We start from the raw sequence: 18,591 nt of genomic DNA, 5'->3' as shown, positions 1-18,591 counted from the left end.
GAGGAGACGAATTAACATGCTGCTGCTCACAATGCCATGCCAATACTGGTCTGACTCAGCAAAAGACTTCCTAAAAAGGGTCACATAACCACCAATGCTCAAAAGAAATAACACCACCTAGTGGCTGGAAGACGAAATAAACACTAATTACTTATAAAATGAACCCAGTCCAGAACACTCCCCGCCTGGTATCTAAAAAGATGCCACCTTTAACATGGGAAATTACAAACTATCAAGTCTAATCAGTCTCTGGGGAGAGGAGTAGGATGACCTCTGAAACAGGCCGCAGAAAGGTCTTGCTCGAACCATCCTTGGTAGTCTTGACCTCCACCTTCCTCACCCTCCCGTCTGCACTTGGGAAGATCTTGACGATGAGGCCCACTGGCCAGTCGTTTCTCTGCACCTGGTCGTTTTTCAGTAGGACGATATCCCCTTCCTTCAGATTTCATTTTTCTCTTACCCATTTCCTCTGCCTCTGTAGGGTGGGGAGGTATTCAGTCCTCCACCGATGCCAAAAGGTGTTGGCGAGGCTTTGGACCTGCCTCCACTGCTTGCCGTAGAGGTCCTTCTCATCTGGTTGTTTCCTGAGCGTCTTGGTGACTGTGGCGAGACGAGTCCTCGCCTGTTCACGGTTGTTAGGGAGACGCTGCCGTGGACTGCGGAAAGGTAGTGGAGCCTGCCAGCTATTGTCATCACCCTGTATCAGTTCCTTCTCCATAATCTTCAAGAAGGCAAGATCTTCCATGGATGGAGCTGTCTTTTCATCGTCCTTTGTGTGGCAGAAGATGGACTCCCCCATGAGTCGCATTTTGTCACTTGACAAGGACAGCTGTTCTGAGATTGATGGATACTGAGACTGGCAAGTGTGGTTGAGCTTCTCTTTGATTTCAATTTTATTGAGACAGGGACACATAAAACTTGGACGACCGTTGTCAAGTACGTATGTCCTGTAGGTATTGACAGGAGAGGGCACGTGTGCACCGTTCATGCACACATCCCCTACGATCACCCAACCAAGGGCTAACCGTTGGGCGACGGGAGCATTCGGAGGGCCATTTCGCTTATTCAAGGACCTTGTGTGCCTGAATAATGTCTCTTCCTAGAAGAAATAAGATCTCAGCCTTAGGGTCAAGAGGAGGTATCTTAGAGGTAAGTGACTTCAGGTGCGAATGGTACTTCACAGCAGCTGGCGTGGGAATCTCTGCCCGATGATCAGGAAGTTGGTCACACTCGATGAGTGTAGGCAGAGCTAGACTGGATTTCCCATCAGTTGTCTGCGCAACAAACCCCCTTGCTCTGCGGCCTGCTGCCTCTGACACACCCACACAAGTCTTGAGTGTGTAGGGAGAAGTGTTGTCAGCTATGTCAAACATCTCAAAGAAGGATGACCTCGCTAGCGACCTATTACTCTGGTCATCTAGGATTGCGTATGCTCTTACCTTCTTCTCAGGTTGGTCTTTAGGATATACATCAACCAGACAGATTTTGGAACATGACTTGGTAATTATACTGTCTCCACAAACCTCCGTGCAAAGAGAGGTGGTCACTGAAGCAAAAGTGGATTCCTCTCCCTCCCCGCCATGCTCTTCTAAAGGGCCGCTAGCTGGCTTTGTCTACCATGGTGCAGGACCGGCATGAAGGGCTGCAATGTGCTTATCACTGTTGCATTCTGAGCACTGAATGATAGCCTTGCAGTCCTTAGCTTGGTGGAAGGTTGAGGAACAACAACGGAAGCATATGCCATTCTCCTTAAGGAAGGCCTTACGCTCATCCAGTAGTTTTGCTCTAAAGGCTCTGCACTTTGGTAGGGGGTGTGGCCTTTTATGTATAGGGCACTGGTTCTTTATATTGTCTGAGCCCTTGGTCTCATTCCCCTTGGCAGGATTATCCACCTCCATTTTATACACGGCTATAGCGGTTTTAACTGATTTCGACGAGAATTTCTCCCCTTTAGGTGGTATATTGCTGTGGACTGTAACAGCAAAGCTCGGGTCGTTCCTCATCTTTGCTTCTGCACGAATGAAGTCGGCGAACACGGAGAAGGGTGGGAAGTTGGTGTTATGCCTCTCTTTATACTTCGTACCATGCACCATCCATTTCTCCTGCAAGTTGAACGGCAGTTTCTCCAAGATCGGGTTAATGCCCCACGCCGTGTCCAGGTACCTCAGACCAGGCAGGTATCCATCCTCTTTAGCTGCCTCGATTTCCAAGAGGTGGTCACCCAGCTCCCACAGCCGCTTTGGTTCTTTATTTAAGACCTTGGGGAAACGTTCAAGCTTGCCAAAGAGGGCTGTCTCCATGGCCTCTGGCGATCCATAAACCTCCTCTAATCTCTGCCAGACCATGCTGAGGGCCTCACCAGGGTGGTTGATGCGAACAGACCTCACTCTCCTCGCATGCACAGCAGACTCTGGTCCGAGCCACTTAATTAGCAGATCGAGTTCCTCACTAGGCTTCAAACCCAGGTCTTCAGTGGCGTTAGAGAAAGCAGATCTCCAAGCCCAGTAGTTTTCAGGCTTGTCGTCGAACTTGGTGAGTCCAGCTGTAAGCAGTTCACGGCGGGCTAGGAACTTTCCGAGGACCGATGCGTTTGAACTGCATTCTCCTACACGAGAACAGTTGTCGTACGCTAAATCTTGTCTGGATGTCCATGGCCTCCTCGCTTCAGATGCTGGCTGTGGTGCATGAAATGCATCTTCTCCTTTCAATGTAAATTTTACCGGCGTCTGCTTTGCATTAGCAGCTGTTGCAGCAGAAATTGTGGTTTTCATAGACAAATATTGCATTTCACATTGACTAGGTGGCTCATTATGCAAATTAGAATCATCAGCTGTCTTGAGGCAAACAGCTGCTGAAGGTGTGAAATCGGCCATTTTATCCTGTTCCGGATCATATGTTGGCTCCTCAGCTTTCACATAGGCATACTGTTCTTGAACATATCTGTTTGTTCTCTCAATTGAATGATATGATGAGCCTTGGTGAGACCGGGCAAGCTCTTCCATAGCTGCCGAATCTACTGCTGATTCCAATACATTCGCTTCAGCACAAGCGGCCTCAGCCTCTTTCTCCTGCTGTATGGCCTCCAATGTGGCTTCGAGACGTGTCTTCTCTACTTTAAGATCGATCTCCCTTTGTGCATAGGATGCTCTGGTACGTGCAGCTTCAGCCTTAGCACGTGCCTCCAATGCAGCCAAGCTAGCTGCAAATCTGAGTGCCTCGATGACTTAGATGTCCTCGATGAGTGTGAGCACTCTGACCTTGTTTCAAATGTCTTTCCTGCCGGTGATGACATCTTGAAACCGATATGTGAACAGGCTGGATATCTTCCTCACTGCAGTAGAAATCACTGGAGTGCGTTTTTTTACTGTTCTGCCCTCAATAAAGAGTTCCCCTTCTTCATTTAGACAGACAGATGACTCCCATCACACGCTGGTCAAATTTATCCAATTTATTCAACTGACTGCATGTAATAAGGTGTAAAACTACAATAAAGAAAATAAAATACACAATTAGCATATTATTAGTGTATATATGTAAATACTTAGGTAATGCTACAAGCATACAGAAATATACACATTATACACTCCAAAAATACTTACAAACGATGCTTCTAAAGTGATTTCAAGAGGAGACGAATTAACATGCTGCTGCTCACAATGCCATGCCAATACTGGTCTGACTCAGCAAAAGACTTCCTAAAAAGGGTCACATAACCACCAATGCTCAAAAGAAATAACACCACCTAGTGGCTGGAGGACGAAATAAACACTAATTACTTATAAAATGAACCCAGTCCAGAAATGACACCACCTAGTGGCTGGAGGACGAAATAAACACTAATTACTTATAAAATGAACCCAGTCCAGAACAACATGCAAAAGAATCACTTGACATTTTCTAATAAGCAGATTGTGGTTGACAATTAGGAACAAAGACACACTGGAGCAAAAGAACATTCAAAAGAAATCATAATTATATTGAAGAAAACATTTATATATAAAATTCATTCAGTTTCATTTTTTTTTAAAATCAGGCTTGTATTGAACATTCTTAAGATAAAAATGTTAAAATGAAGGTGGTATCCTGAAAAAAGGGTTTATTAAAAATCATTGACAGTTCAAATACCCATTTGGTATCTCCTCCGTCGCAAGCCAGTATACAGATTTCAGGGCAGTGGTGCAAGATGCTTTCTGATCCTCCTCCACCTGCTTGTTGGACTCAATAATGCTTCGCTGCTATGGCCGCACAGTGGGCTTCTGACACCATGTTTGTCTTAAGAGTCTTGGTGCTATAAAATTTAAAATATTTAAGAAAACACAACTTTAATATTTAGTCATGTAGTAACATTTTATACTGATAAAGCCAGTAAAATTGAGTTCCAGCACTTATTTTATTTATTTATTTAACAGCTGATTACTTCATATGTAAAGATACTGAAAACAAGGTGCACACATTAATTAAATGAAGTACCTTCATTAAATAATGCCATTTGGCTTGTGCTTGAGAATGACAACCTGAAATTTTTCTTTCCATCAGTCTGCCTTGGTCTCTTGGCAGAACTTTGCTTTTCCAATGGTTTCTTCTATTAAAGCATATATATTTGCTTTGCTATAAAGCCAAGTTGATGGCTTTGCAGAGAGAAATGGATCATTTTGGTGGCCAGAATGGACAAGCGGGTTAAGCGAAAAAGGACATGTCTACCCATCTTAAGTCTAAACAAATTCCAATCTTATCTTGGCTCTCCCAGCCAGCACTGCCTTCAAGGCCGTCGCTGTAGAAACGTGATTCTCCCCCTGGAGTTCACTGCAGTGAGACTCTGTGTGTGCGTGTGCTTTTTTTTTTCTATACTTTCTGTCTGTACTATGAAAGCTAAGTTGAACCGGAGTCAAATTCCTTGTGTGTGTAACATACCTGGCAATAAAGTGATTCTGATTCTGATATATAAAAACATTAGTAATGCAGGGTTGGACTTAAAGCAGTCCCCATTGGGAAAATGCTCTACAAAATCATAAAGGACTCCATTTTTGAAAGACCATGGAGTCCAGGGACTCGAAAATTTGAACGCCTTAGTCAAACCCTGTACAGTACCTACTGCATGGACAAAATCTTGCTGTATTTGAATATTAATCAAAAGCAACACAGTACATCTTTCACAGACAAAATACTCATTGTTAGTTTGAAATTTAGTTAAGTTCCTTTTTGATCAAAGGATTAGTGTTTTTCACGACCCAATATTTCATCTAGATTATAACGTAACAAATATAGGCAGTGTTCAACACGGGCGCTTTTAAAGTGGCGCACCGCCACATTATAATTCTGGCCCACCACCCTTCCCTTGGCCAAAAAAATAAAGAAAGAAACTTCATCAGTATGCACCAAATAAATTGTAAAGTATTTGCTTTATTATAATTTAACTATTTAACATGCAGAAGACCATTAAATGAATGCTTATGGGGCTACGCGAAGTGGCCACGCGATTGCAATAGAAAAACATCCAGCTGGCTGCATACAGATTGTGACACAGAGCTCTGCAGATTGAGGTCTATCCCTGCATTACACTACACCGCACCACATTACACCATACTGACACATGGTAACGTTGGAAGCTACAAGCTGCAGCTAGCCAGCAGCTAAGTAACTTTGCAGTGCACACGCAGATTGTTTGTAGCATTATTGTGCAATGGTTACGCTTATCTATCGTCTTTTCTGACCATACACTGTTACAGTAATCATATAACGGCACACACACAAGTTAAGTTCAGGTCTTTTATTTTACATATCTGTGATTTGTGTAGGCGAGAACTGCATTTTCCTGTTGCTTCACTGTTTGTTTACTGCAGGACTTCCAGGTTCCTGGATCAAAGGACCCAAACTATGAAGGTCAGGGTGGCTTTGTAGTGCCAGTCTTGGGCATGCACAAGCTGGTGCGCATGGACTGTAGTGGTTTCAACCCATTAAAGGATATGGGACATGGATTTTTTTTTTCTGGGCATAATTATGTATAAAGGACATAAGAAATGCCATCTAAATCACTGCAGGGTGTCAAAAATGTGAAAATCATCACATTATTCAAGTTTTTTTATACATCAGCGTAAAACAAGGATTCGTTAATGAGCTAGGTGGTCACGTGACCCGTGACGTAACAAAAACTTTCCAAGGAGCCAGCGCTTGGGAATCTAATGTAAACAGGTTACCGAAATGGACACCATCGACAGTGACATTCCCGATGTTTCACAGAGATGTGAAGTTAGACCCTATCAATTCGAACCGATAGCTGGAAATTCACATGAACATGGATCTTGTATTTACTCTGACGGGTCAGATGATTCTGAGAGTGAGGGTTCATTCAGTCCCCATGAAACTGAAAGCGGTCGGCTCGATAACACTTCCTGGTAAGTTAAAAACAATTCTGCTCAAAGGCTAATGATCTGTTGAAAGAAGTGTTATTTTTGTATCATACATTGAAAGTTCATCATAGATCTAGCTAACGTCTGTTGCAAGCTAGTTTTTTTTTTTTTTTTGGCTGATATTTTTCGAGATTGATTGAGATACAATGCTTCCAGAGTCCGAGATGAAAACATTCAAAATGGTGAAACGCCATCACACAGCCAAGAAAAATAATAAGAATTAAACAATAGTAGAAATAAAATATAGAATAATAAAATGAAATAAAAGTTCAAAAAAACCTCTTCTGCAGCTTCACCACAACTCTTCGATTCGGTACGTAAACAAAGGAGGACAGATATGAGTCAGAATTATGATAATCAATAATTGATACACCCAAAATTATAATACTAATCCTTACCTCGGCTTTCAGACGCTTAGCGAATGCACCTCGTGGTGGCCGTAGCACTTCTGGTTTCACTCCGCCGTCTTGTTCCTGAATTGGGACGTTGGGAACGGCTCCATCTTTAAGTAGCCTCTTAAATTTGGCTTGGCAATTAATTTCATTCAGTACCTGAGTATTAAAGTTGAAAGAATCCTCTGTGAAATGGTCCGAACACAGTTTTTGGGAAACAGTAGGTGCAAAGTTTTTTCTACGGCAGTAGTGAGCCCACACTTTCCTCAGCTTCGGGTCCTTGGGGAATGCAAAAAAACTTACTCCAGGGCATTTCCCATTGGAATTATTGCAACCATAAGCAGCACAATACACCATGATGTCCAATGTATGATGTCCAATGTACTTTAAAGACTATAAAAACAATTTTCTTGTCATCCACTTCTCCATTCATCTACCCGCTTGTGCTGTGCCCGAAAGTTTTTGTGACGTATGCTCACGTGACAGCGGCTCTCCCGGTTGTAGAAAATGCATATCGGAAGTCGAGCAGAAATTCCATATAATCATCACGAATATAACAATTTTTTGATGAATTTAATAGATGCTTTTGTATTTGTTGATGCAATTAATTCATATTTTTAATGGAAAGAAACTGATATAGCGTGCATTTATGTTTCATGTCCCATATCCTTTAACATTGTGTATTGTTTAAAAAAAAAAAAAAAAGCATTTATTGTAACTAGGCATTTTGTTTATGAATTATAGAGATTATTGGCATGCACTTAGACCCGAGATTATGTAAATGTATGGTTTATGCAATGTTGGTAATATAAAGTAATTGGTATCTTCCAGTGGGTGGGGACAGGCCACTATATCTAGCCCTCTGAAGGGAGGTGGATTAGTTGGGTCATGGCGCTGTCTGTTATGTAGTAGTCATGTAATGTGCATGTAATCAGGTGGTGCAAACATAGTGCAATACAGTATTTTGTTTTGTAGACAGTCTTTTTTTCGTCTCGTCTTCTTCCGCTTATCCAGGACCGGGTCGCGGAGGCAGCAGTCTAAGCATGGAAGCCCAAACTTCCCTTTCCCCAGACACCTCTGCCAGCTCCTCGGGAAGAACACCGAGGCGTTCCCAGGCCAGCCGAGAGACATAGTCCCTCCAGCGTGTCTTGGGTCTTCCCCGGGGCCTCCTCCCTGGGGGACATGCCTGGAACACCTCCCCAGGGAGGCGTCCAGGAGGCATCCGAAAAAGATGCCCGAGCCACCTCAGCTGGTTCCTCTCGATGTGGAGGAGCAGCGGCTCTACTCCGAGCTCCTCCCGAGTGACTGTGCTTCTCACCCTATCTCTAAGGGAGCGCCCAGCCACCCTGCGAAGGAAACTCATTTCAGCCGCTTGTATCCGCGATCTTGTTCTTTCTGTCATTACCCAAAGCTCATGACCATAGGTGAGAGTCGGAACGTAGATCGACCGGTAAATTGAGAGCTTCGCCTTTTGGCTCAGCTCCTTCTTCACCACGACAGACCGGTAAAGCGACCGCATCACTGCGGAGGCTGCACCGATCCACCTGTCGATCTCACGCTCCATCCTTCCCTCACTCGTGAACAAGATCCCGAGATACTTAAACTCCTCCACTTGAGGCAGGACTTCTCCACCAACCTGGAGAGGGCAAGCCACCCTTTTCCATGGCCTCGGACTTGGAGGTGCTGATTCTCATCCCAGCCGCTTCACACTCGACTGCAAACCGCCCCAGTGCATGCTGAAGGTCCTGGTTTGAAGAAGCCAACAGGACAACATCATCCGCAAAAAGCAGAGATGAAATCCTGTGGTTCCCAAACAGGATTCCTTCTGGCCCCTGGCTGCGCCTAGAAATTCTGTCCATAAAAATTATGAACAGAACCAGTGACAAAGGGCAGCCCTGCCGGAGTCCAACATGCACTGGGAACAGGTCTGACTTACTGCCGGCAATGCGAACCAGACTCCTGCTCCGTTCGTACAGGGACCGGACAGCCCTTAGCAAAGAGCCCCGAACCCCATACTCCCGAAGCACCCCCCACAGTTCTCAAAACTGAAGTCTTTTTTTGTTGTAGTAATTGCTTGAACTTTTATTATTATAATTTATTTTGTGCTAAATTTCTGCTGCTACTTTGGGAAACCAGACCCAATAAAACACCTTGTATTAAAAGTTCTATCTTTGGCCGTTGTCCATCAGATGATATGTACAGTAAGACTGTGTTAATTTTTTATTAAATGATTTTAACAATGATTGATTTAGCAATTCCTATCCATTATTGGCCAGTTTCACTGTCAAAAAAGCCAAAAGTCCGTCAGCTTCAAGGGGGGGCTTTGCCCCCCAGCCCCCAAACCCCTGCCACCACCTTTTATTTTTGAAAAGTGGAGAGGTCACAAAAACATATATATTTTGCAGTACATAGGTACTTAGTGGTCACATTTAAAAAAAAAAAAAAAGCCACTAAAGATTTAGACTAACCCGTTGTTGGGTCCAAGTTTGGTTTGGGGTGGAATCTTTTTCTACAGAATCCTCCTTGTTGTTGTTGTTGTGGTGATGAGGGTGGTGGTTGTTGAGCTCTATTTCTGCGCATTCATCATCCAAAGTGAGATCCGTTGATGGTGAACTACTAGAAGTTTCTGTAACTGGAAGATTCTTGTTAGGCAGGTTGTCTTTCTTCTTGAAGAAAGATATGCTTCTTTGTGCCATCATGAGAAGAAGAAATCATGCAGTGTGTCTTGTGTGAATTCTTGCATCAGTGTGAAATTGGTGTGTGGGACAGCGTGGCTAAAATATTTGGGGCATGTGGTTGGGACCCGTCTGGATAGATTGGAGACCATTTTTGAATCATAAAACAGTCCATAAATGCCTACATTTTATATATAAATGTTTCTCATTTATATTTTAGATCACTACAGATTAGCATTTTTATCACAACAAGAATTTTCCATGGTCTGTTAACTCTGGAAAAATTTTTCCTGTGTATGCACTACAGCGTGCACACCAACCGATCTGCTCATCAGAAATAGAAGAAATATTTATACTTAGCTTTTGATCTTTGGCTGGATCGAGTTGAAATTTAAAAAATGAAAAAGGCATTGTTCATCAGGGTCACAGTTCTCAAAACTGAATTGAATCACTGTCCTGAATCATCCGACGCGCATAAAATCTGCGTGCTGTCTTGCAACAAGTTTTACCTCCAAACAGCCTGAACTATGTCTGACAGCATGGCAGGCGAGAGATGACGTTCTCGCACCTTTTTTTTTTTTGCTTTTCAGCTTTAACGTCCGTTTAGGTACCCAGACATGTGCATACACACAGTTGCGTTTTGGTCTGGGGAAATCTCTTCTCTCTGTTCTCCACAGTCACTGCAACAAACACACACAACATTTAATTGACAACAGGTGCATTGACTTTTGCCACTCACCTTCCCTGGCCCCGCCCTATATTCACAAACTGACACTAAGCCACGCCCCCACTGCCACAAATGCGTTTGAAGTTCTTCATACTAACTGTCCAGGTTTTTGTGTCATGCTGAGATAATCATTATAAAGAATCGCGATGCCTCCTCTGCCAGTTAGACGAGGCTGGTGTATATAACTGCAACCAGGAGGACTAGTTTCATTTAATGCTACAGACTCATTTGGTTTAATCCATGTTTCTGTTTAAACACAGTACATTAAACTGCTGATCAGTAAGTTGTTCATTAACAGTTCATGCTTCAATGTAATGGTACCTGTGTGAGGGCTCTGTGCAGGTAGCAGACAGACAGTTTAGCCTGTCCGTCTGCTCCCTGGCCTTGGCTCTGGATTGTCGTGGATTAACTAGGCCTGTTCTGAAACTATATGAGCTATGCTGCGAGAAATGAGAGCAGCATCTTCCTGAGTGGGATGGATACTGTCTCGCCCTAACAGATTTGTTGTTTGATTTTTAGCTGTGTGAGGACATGAAAACAGAGACATCCATGGATGGAGAGACCTCAGAAGCCTGTGTGAAGAAAGAGGAGACGCTGGAGCTGAACATCTACAACTATGGAGACGATCTCGACAACCCACCTGAAGGTGTCTCCGTTAAAGTGGAAGATCCTGACAATAAAGACTATCTCTGTAAGACATTAGGCCACTCTGGTGCTCAGTAACACTCGCTGTTTATTCTACCCTGCACACTATCTGGTGCACTAAAAGTGCAATACAGTACATTTGGGATGTAGCCTCAGTCTCTCTTACTTTTAATCAACAAATTGTGACATTGAAATTTAGATTTTTTTTATTGATTAAAGTATGAACTTTGTTTATAGAGCGTGTAACATGGTAGCGAGGAGTGAGAGAAACTTATTTATTTAAAATACTTTAGTCGTTATAAACTGATGTTAACCTGAACAAAAAAAGCATGGAATATCACACGATGGGTGTGTGTAAAAATCTATGCCGCGTGATTTTATTTTCATATAACAGCATGGCCCAAAGTGTATGATTCCCCTCAAACCATAGTGATTTGCTTGCTATTGCAATTTTTAATTTATTAATGAATGACTCATTCAATGTTTAATTTGTTTCTGTTTACATTTAATGTTGCATAATGTCTGTCATTCTCTCCAGCCACTCCTGTGTTTTATTCTGAGACAAAAAAAAAAAAAAATGTGGGATGTCGTGTGACTGAGAAACCAGAAAGCACAAAGTCCTCTGTCCTGAAGACTCTTCCATCTTGGGAAACTTACTGACTGATACCTGGGTCTCCTTCCATAAATGTTAAATAAATGTGTCCTAACGTCTTCATCACATTAGAAGATTATAGGTTTTTTTTTGTTTTTCCTCTTTCTTCCACCCGTTTTTTTTTTTTGTCTTGTCCAGTGTGGTCACCTGCTAGTATCCACCCACTAGCCAGGTCTTTCTAACCATGTGAGTGAAGGCTAACATGTACTTCCTCCAAGACATGTAAAGCCATCAAACTCCTCTTTTTCAACTGAAGCTCATGCTGTGTATAAATGACTCTTATTGACGGTATATAAGCTAGTAGTGTGTCGTTCACGAATGAACCGTTCTTTTTGAACGAGTCTTCGAAGTGAACGACTAGAACTAGTTCGCGCTGCCTCTCGTTCTCGGTCGTTCGCGAATCAGCAGTCTCTGCTCGCTGGCAGCAGGGCGGTCGCTGAATCTCGGTCGTTGGCGAATCAGCAGGATCTGTTCAGTAGCAGAAGGGCGTCCAACTTGCATTTTGATCTGTGCAGAGCAGCGCCACTTTACTTCTTTAAGGGCTATCTGAGCCCTTTTATCAGAGCGTTGACACATGCCAGGTCTTTAGTTTACAATTTAGAGCTCTCACTCAGCAATACATTTCAGTTCACAGCGAACGAGCTCAGCAGTTCGCGAACGAACGAACAGCCAGCAGCCAGCCTGCCTGCTGTTCGCTGAATACGATGACTTGTAAAGTTGTTTATTCTCTGAAATGAGTGTTGCTGTTAAATAAGCAATTTTTTTTTTTGCTTAATGGGTTTGAGAGAACAACTGCATAGCCGGCAGACCATGGCTCTACTAAAATAAATATAATAAATATAAAAACAGCTTTATTCTCATCTACATTTAATTAACTTTCAGAGCTTTGTTTATGTAGTCTTTTTCAGATAATGCTAGGATAATGTTTTTCTTCCATCTTTTTCTCAAGCACATTGTAATGTATGAAAATCTATTGTGGATGGCACCTCTGCCGCCTCTTGTTCACTCAAGATGAACTAAACTTCGGACGACAGCCATTGTTGTGCCGCTTTGGTGTGACGTCATCAAAATGAATGAGTGAACGAACTGAACGAACGAATTTCTTTGCTGAACTGACCGACATGAACGAACTGGCGGAAATGAATCGCCATGTCCCACCAATAATATAAGCAAGTTAACTACTTCCTGTAAGTTTTATTTTTGTTAGTGCCTTTTATGTTTTCGGTTCTTTTATTTTGAAGCCCTTCTGGTGTACTCTCATCTGAGAGTCAGCAACTTGCCCATAGGTGTTCACACGTGAACGACAGCTAATTGAAGAGTGTACGCAGTGTTTCCGCTATGTACAATTGGCTGTGGCGGGCCGCCGCACCTTGATTTTTGCCGCCGCACCTTCAGGAATTCCTGAAGGGGGACCGTGGCCCGGGTAACTTTTTGAAAATTATTTTTGAAAATTATTTTTAAAAATAGGCTAAACCAATATTTTTTTGATGTTGAGCGGACTCGAGCCTGGCATGAACCGCTCCGACGTGCTATAATGACACCAATCTATCACCAGCCAATCAGGAGACTTAATCAAACGCATCCCCCGCCCACCAATCTATCACCAGCCAATCAGAAGACTTAATCAAACGCATCTCCCGCCCACTTGTGTCCACGTCTGAGACGTTGAATTTTCACAGGAGGGAAGAAGTTGACTGAGGTAAGACTGTGTGATAAATTAACAAACGAATAAGAGAGGAATTTCCACATATAGGGCTTAAGTTTGTTACCGTTAAATAAGCATTGCTTGTACAGTAGTGTTATGTCGTTACAACATTGACCCACTTTTAACGTGCCGAGTACCGACTGTAGCCGCTAACATGCTAATTAGCTTGCTGTCAAAAGTGCAAAGACCTTAAATTGCTCTGTGTAAATTAGAAAATGGCGCAACTTCCTCTGTAGCCGTCAACTCAACTTGTCTTGAGTTTTGAGCCAATCACAACAGGGCAGCACTGTGGCCTGAGGTAAAACACGATAGTTTTAGTTTGTTTAAATTACAAAAATGAGTACACCCAATGACTGTCTCATATACTCTTCATATACTCACACTGTTTAAGTAATGCAATAAAACTAATCTTTAAAAGTGGAATTTACTCAAACTGTTTGCATAGAATGAACTTTCGGGTTAACAGTGTAATAGTGTTGCAGTGTTCTGCAAATTTGCAATTTAATATTTCAGATCTTGAGACATGAAAGTGCTATTTTAAAAAATAAAAAGTCAGAAATGTTTTCTTTGTCGTCTATTTAGTTCATTTTATTTCCTCAATTTTCCTTGATTGAGAAATCGGTCTGGGCTCTTATGGGTTAATCAGTAGCCTGCATGCTAGTATATGTTCCATTTACAGTCAAACATTTTGATGTACTCCAGGCTCAGTTTTGATTAATCAAAAATCTGCGTAGTAGTACAGTCTGAAGATGCTCTTGCACATTTGGTGTAAATTGAGCAAAATTTATGGGAGGATATAGGTTTACTAAGTTTTACAATTTTTGAAGTGAGTGATGGATTGATAAGTTTAGATGTGTTCAATATTTTCTTATCTTCAGATGTTTCTTTACCTGTTTGATAGTTTTGACCGGGACTCCAATCTTCCTCAGAAGAGTCATTAGTCCTTAAATTAAATTCATTATAGACATGAACTTAAAATCATTGTTTTATTTTATGGCCTCGGTGCCCTGGCTTTTGGCCTTCGTGCCCTCGGCATCAGCAGAGCATTCGTTTTCCACACTTCGTCGACTGAAATCATACCTCCGATCCACAATGACACAAAAGAGACTGAATGACTTGATGAACTGCCATATTCACCGTGACATTCTGGAACAAACTGACATGACAGCCATCGCAAAGGAGTTTGTGCAGGCCAATGACAGACGCAGGCAGGCCTTTGGGAAGTTTTAAAGGAACAGTCCACCGTACTTCCATAATGAAATATGCTCTTATCTGAATTGAGACGAGCTGCTCCGTACCTCTCCGAGCTTTGCGCGACCTCCCAGTCAGTCAGACGCAGTCAGACGCGCTGTCACTCCTGTTAGCAATGTAGCTAGGCTCAGTATGGCCAATGGTATTTTTTGGGGCTGTAGTTAGATGCGACCAAACTCTTCCGCGTTTTTCCTGTTTACATAGGTTTATATGACCAGTGACATGAAACAAGTTCAGTTACACAAATTGAAACGTAGCGATTTTCTATGCTATGGAAAGTCCGCACTATAATGACAGGCGTACTAACACCTTCTGCGCGCTTCGGCAGCGCATTGATATCTGAGCTCCGTATCAATGCGCTGCCGAAGCGCGCAGAAGGTGTTAGTACGCCTGTCATTATAGTGCGGACTTTCCATAGCATAGAAAATCGCTACGTTTCAATTTGTGTAACTGAACTTGTTTCATGTCACTGGTCATATAAACCTATGTAAACAGGAAAAACGTGGAAGAGTTTGGTCGCATCTAACTACAGCCCCAAAAAATACCATTGGACATACTGAGCCTAGCTACATTGCTAACAGGAGTGACCGCGTCTGACTGACTGGGAGGTCACGCAAAGCTCGGAGAGGTACGGAGCAGCTCGTCTCAATTCAGATAAGAGCATATTTCATTATGGAAGTATGGTGGACTGTTCCTTTAAGGGCAAGTCATTGGTTACTTCTATTAGCACCGCAGAGTGCACTGCTTCCTCTGTTTTCAATGTTTCTATACTGCATTGGTACTGATACAAGAAAGTTGTTTGAGTTAGCCTACTACCGAGGTGCTTTTGTTGTGTACTGTTGGCTGTTTTAGCATTTTATTCTGCGCAGTTATGTGCTGGCATGTTGTGGGCTAAAGTCATGACCGATGGATTAATCTATGTATAGCCTTCTCTGCTGTTGGCTGTTTTTATCCTTGTACTGGGGTGGGACGTCTGAGTGCAGGTCTTGCCACCGCACCTTCAAACATTTTTCTAGGGGAGACACTGGTACAGAAGGAAAAGGTGTTTTGAAGACATTGCCTTGCAATGTCAAGTTTCATTATGGATAATTCAGCGCCTAGCTGGAAATGGGAACAAGGTATTGTGTGTTTCAACTTGTTTTATGACTGATTGCTGTGACGTGTTATCCTAATTAACTGCTGAAAGGGTGTTTACGTATATCATTGTTGTATTAGCCATGCTAAGGTTAGCTTATACAAAAGGGTGCTATATGGATAAGCTGTAATGTCATGTTAATGCTGGTTTTCTAGCTTTTCATGTGCTTTGACCGATTTATGTGAGTGAATATTTGATAAATGTCCACATGTGTGGTTAACTGGCATTATGGAAATGTTTATGCTTGTGAGAGCTAATTTTATTTTATTTATTCATCTGCAGCTCTTGCAGTGTTTTGTGAAGAAAGGTTGTGAAGGAAAGGAAGTATATTTGTGTGCAAATTAAGGATGACGGCTGAACATAATAAATGCTTCTTGAAACATCAGTAAGCTTCATCATTGTCTGGCTGGGGTTCGCTATAGTAAGAGCTTGCCCTCATCGATCTGACGACTTGCTGCCATTATGATGGGCCATGATGGAGGGTCTTCATGGCGTGCCTGCTGCTGCTACTACTTCGCCATGTGCTGTCTACATGGATTCATCATGAACATGTCAGCACATGATCCACTTCGGCAATCCAAGCAGCGGTTTCATGGATTCGACACAATGGTCAAGTACGGTCACATTCACTGACATTGAAGCAGAACTGTGAATACACACCTATATTACACAGTCTACAGATTGCAACAAGGTGAGCTCCACATGAACAGCCCTTTTAGACTGAACCAGTGAACTTTTCATACTCATCTCATCTACAGCAAAGGAGAGAAACTGTTGCTTACACTCACACATGAACACATTCACATGGACTCTTTTTATTAATGACATTTCATATTTTTTGCATACCAAGTACTTTGAGAAGTGTGTTCATTACAGTATTTCCCTGGACATTTCCAGTTGTTTGAGTGTCTGCACGTTAATGCAGCTCTGCTAGTTGTTCATGCTCATATTCTGATTTTTGCATTTCAAGTACTTTAAGGTTTGCCTTTATTGTAATACTTACCTGGATATCTACAGCAACTTTCTGTTTATTGCAAAGGTTCGATCATACTTGTTAAGAGGTTTCTTCTGACTTAATAATTTCAAATTGAGTTGATAATGTCAAAGTCAGGTAGCTTCAAGGAGACAGAGGAGCAGATGGCTGGTTCCCAGCACGAAGTTCAAGACTTCCAGAGTGCGCTCCACTCAGTGGCAGTTGTATCTGAGGCACCTGGCCTGAAGGAACCTGAAGGGCCTCAACGCTGTGAACATGCACGGAACCCGACAGAGAAAATGCACGCACTACAAGATGAAGAGGCCAAGAAAAAGGAGAAACGGCTGCTCTCCATGTACAAAAAATAGAAGTTCGACATATGCAAAGCAAGAAATCAGCTGAAGACATACCGGTACATGTCAGAGAGTGAGCTCTGGCCTCTCATTGAAGAGCTTAAGAAAGTGAAGGAAGACGTAATGAACCTGTATTTTGGAATTCGAGATCTTGCCACACCTTCCACCGGCGTGAGAAGAAGAGTTGACACTTGCGAATCAGTTACCACAGAAATCATCACCATTGCCTACGGCAGAGCAATAGATGAAGGTGAGTTTAACGAGGACATGGAAAGACACCGCCTTCATGAACTGCTCCACCGTGACTATGCAGAGTCTGTCTATGGCTCTGCTGCTTCCTTGACAAGTCACAGCAAGTCTGACCAACACTCCACAGCTTTGTCCATGGCAGCCAAGCGTGCAGATGCAGCTGCAGAGCTAGCAGTGAAGGAAGCAAATTATGAAATGATGGAGGCAGAAGAAAGACAAAGAGAAGTCATCTGAGAGTTAGAGGAACAACAACAGAAGGCTCTGGAGGCACAAAGGCATGAGTTAGTGATTGCAGGCAGTGAAGGAAGTGCGGGCAGCTCAAGCTAAGCTAAAGGTATACGATAAAGAGTCGGAACACGAAGCTGCTGACTGCATTAATGATGAAAGGAACAAGGACACAGAGTGTGCCTGTAACTGTAGTCCCTCTATCTCATGTTGCAACACCCCCTCACACAGATGTTTCCCCTCTTGTCTGGGTCTTTCAAGACAGCATAGCCTTAAATAGGCTCCCTGTTCCAGAGCCATTTGTCTTCAATGGTGATGCAATACGGTTCATCGAATGGAAAGCAGCGTTTACCTCACTCATTGACCAAAGATCAATCACACCAGTTGAAAAACTCTATTATCTGAAGAAACACGTTGGTGGTCCAGCATGCCAGGTGCTAGAAGGCACTTTCTTCTGGAATGATGATGAAGCCTATCAGGAGGCCTGGAACAAGCTGAATCGTCGCTTTGGCCAGCCATTCGCCATTCAGAGAGAAGCTCACCAATTGGCCAAGGATTCAACCTATGTTCAAGGACTCAGAAACTTCTCAGATTTTCTGAATGCCTGTCAAGATGCCATGCCTCACGTCAAGGGTCTTGACATACTAAATGACTGTAAGGAGAACCAGAAGCTTGCCCACAAACTACCAGACTGGGCAGCTTCACACTGGAACTGACAAGTCACCCAGTGCCTGAACGAGAAGCAAGAATTTTCAAGTTTCAAGGACTTTGCAACATTTGTGTCAACTGAAGCTGAGATTGCCTGCAATCCAATTACATCGCTTCATGTTCTTCATTCATCGGACTCGAACACTGAAGAGAAATCTCAGAGACACAAAGAGAAACAAGGCCAGTGTTCTCACCACTCACAAAGCTACAGACAACACAAATCAAAGGTCAGACCAGAAAAGGACTAAAGCTCCATGCATCCTTTGTCAAGATAACAGACACCAACTTCATGCATGTCCCAAGTTCACAGGGATGTTGTTGGCAGAACGACAGAACTACGTAAAGGAGAAGAAACTGTTACGGATGCTTAAAATCTGGACACGGTGCAAAAGACTGTCGTCATAGTCACTGCTGCAACAACTGCAAAGGAAGGCATCCTACAGTCCTCCATGATTACAACTATGGAAAAGAAAGGTGTTCATCTGAAACAGGGA

At 42.9% G+C, this 18,591-nt stretch overlaps 1 protein-coding gene across 1 annotated transcript in view; it reads left to right on the top strand.

Moving 5' to 3' along the window:
- Positions 1-18,591, top strand: part of LOC132901316 (gastrula zinc finger protein XlCGF26.1-like) — a 107,034-nt gene that overhangs the window by 22,047 nt on the left and 66,396 nt on the right. Inside the window, exon 2 of the mRNA XM_060943628.1 lies at positions 10,721-10,892. Within this exon, the coding sequence (XP_060799611.1) occupies positions 10,733-10,892 (160 nt within the window). The 5' untranslated portion in view covers positions 10,721-10,732. The remainder of the gene's footprint in view (positions 1-10,720; positions 10,893-18,591) is intronic.

Source organism: Neoarius graeffei, chromosome 17 (assembly GCF_027579695.1).
Source record: "Neoarius graeffei isolate fNeoGra1 chromosome 17, fNeoGra1.pri, whole genome shotgun sequence".
NCBI classification, from domain to species: domain Eukaryota; kingdom Metazoa; phylum Chordata; class Actinopteri; order Siluriformes; family Ariidae; genus Neoarius; species Neoarius graeffei.
This window is presented reverse-complemented; position numbering and strand designations above follow the sequence as displayed.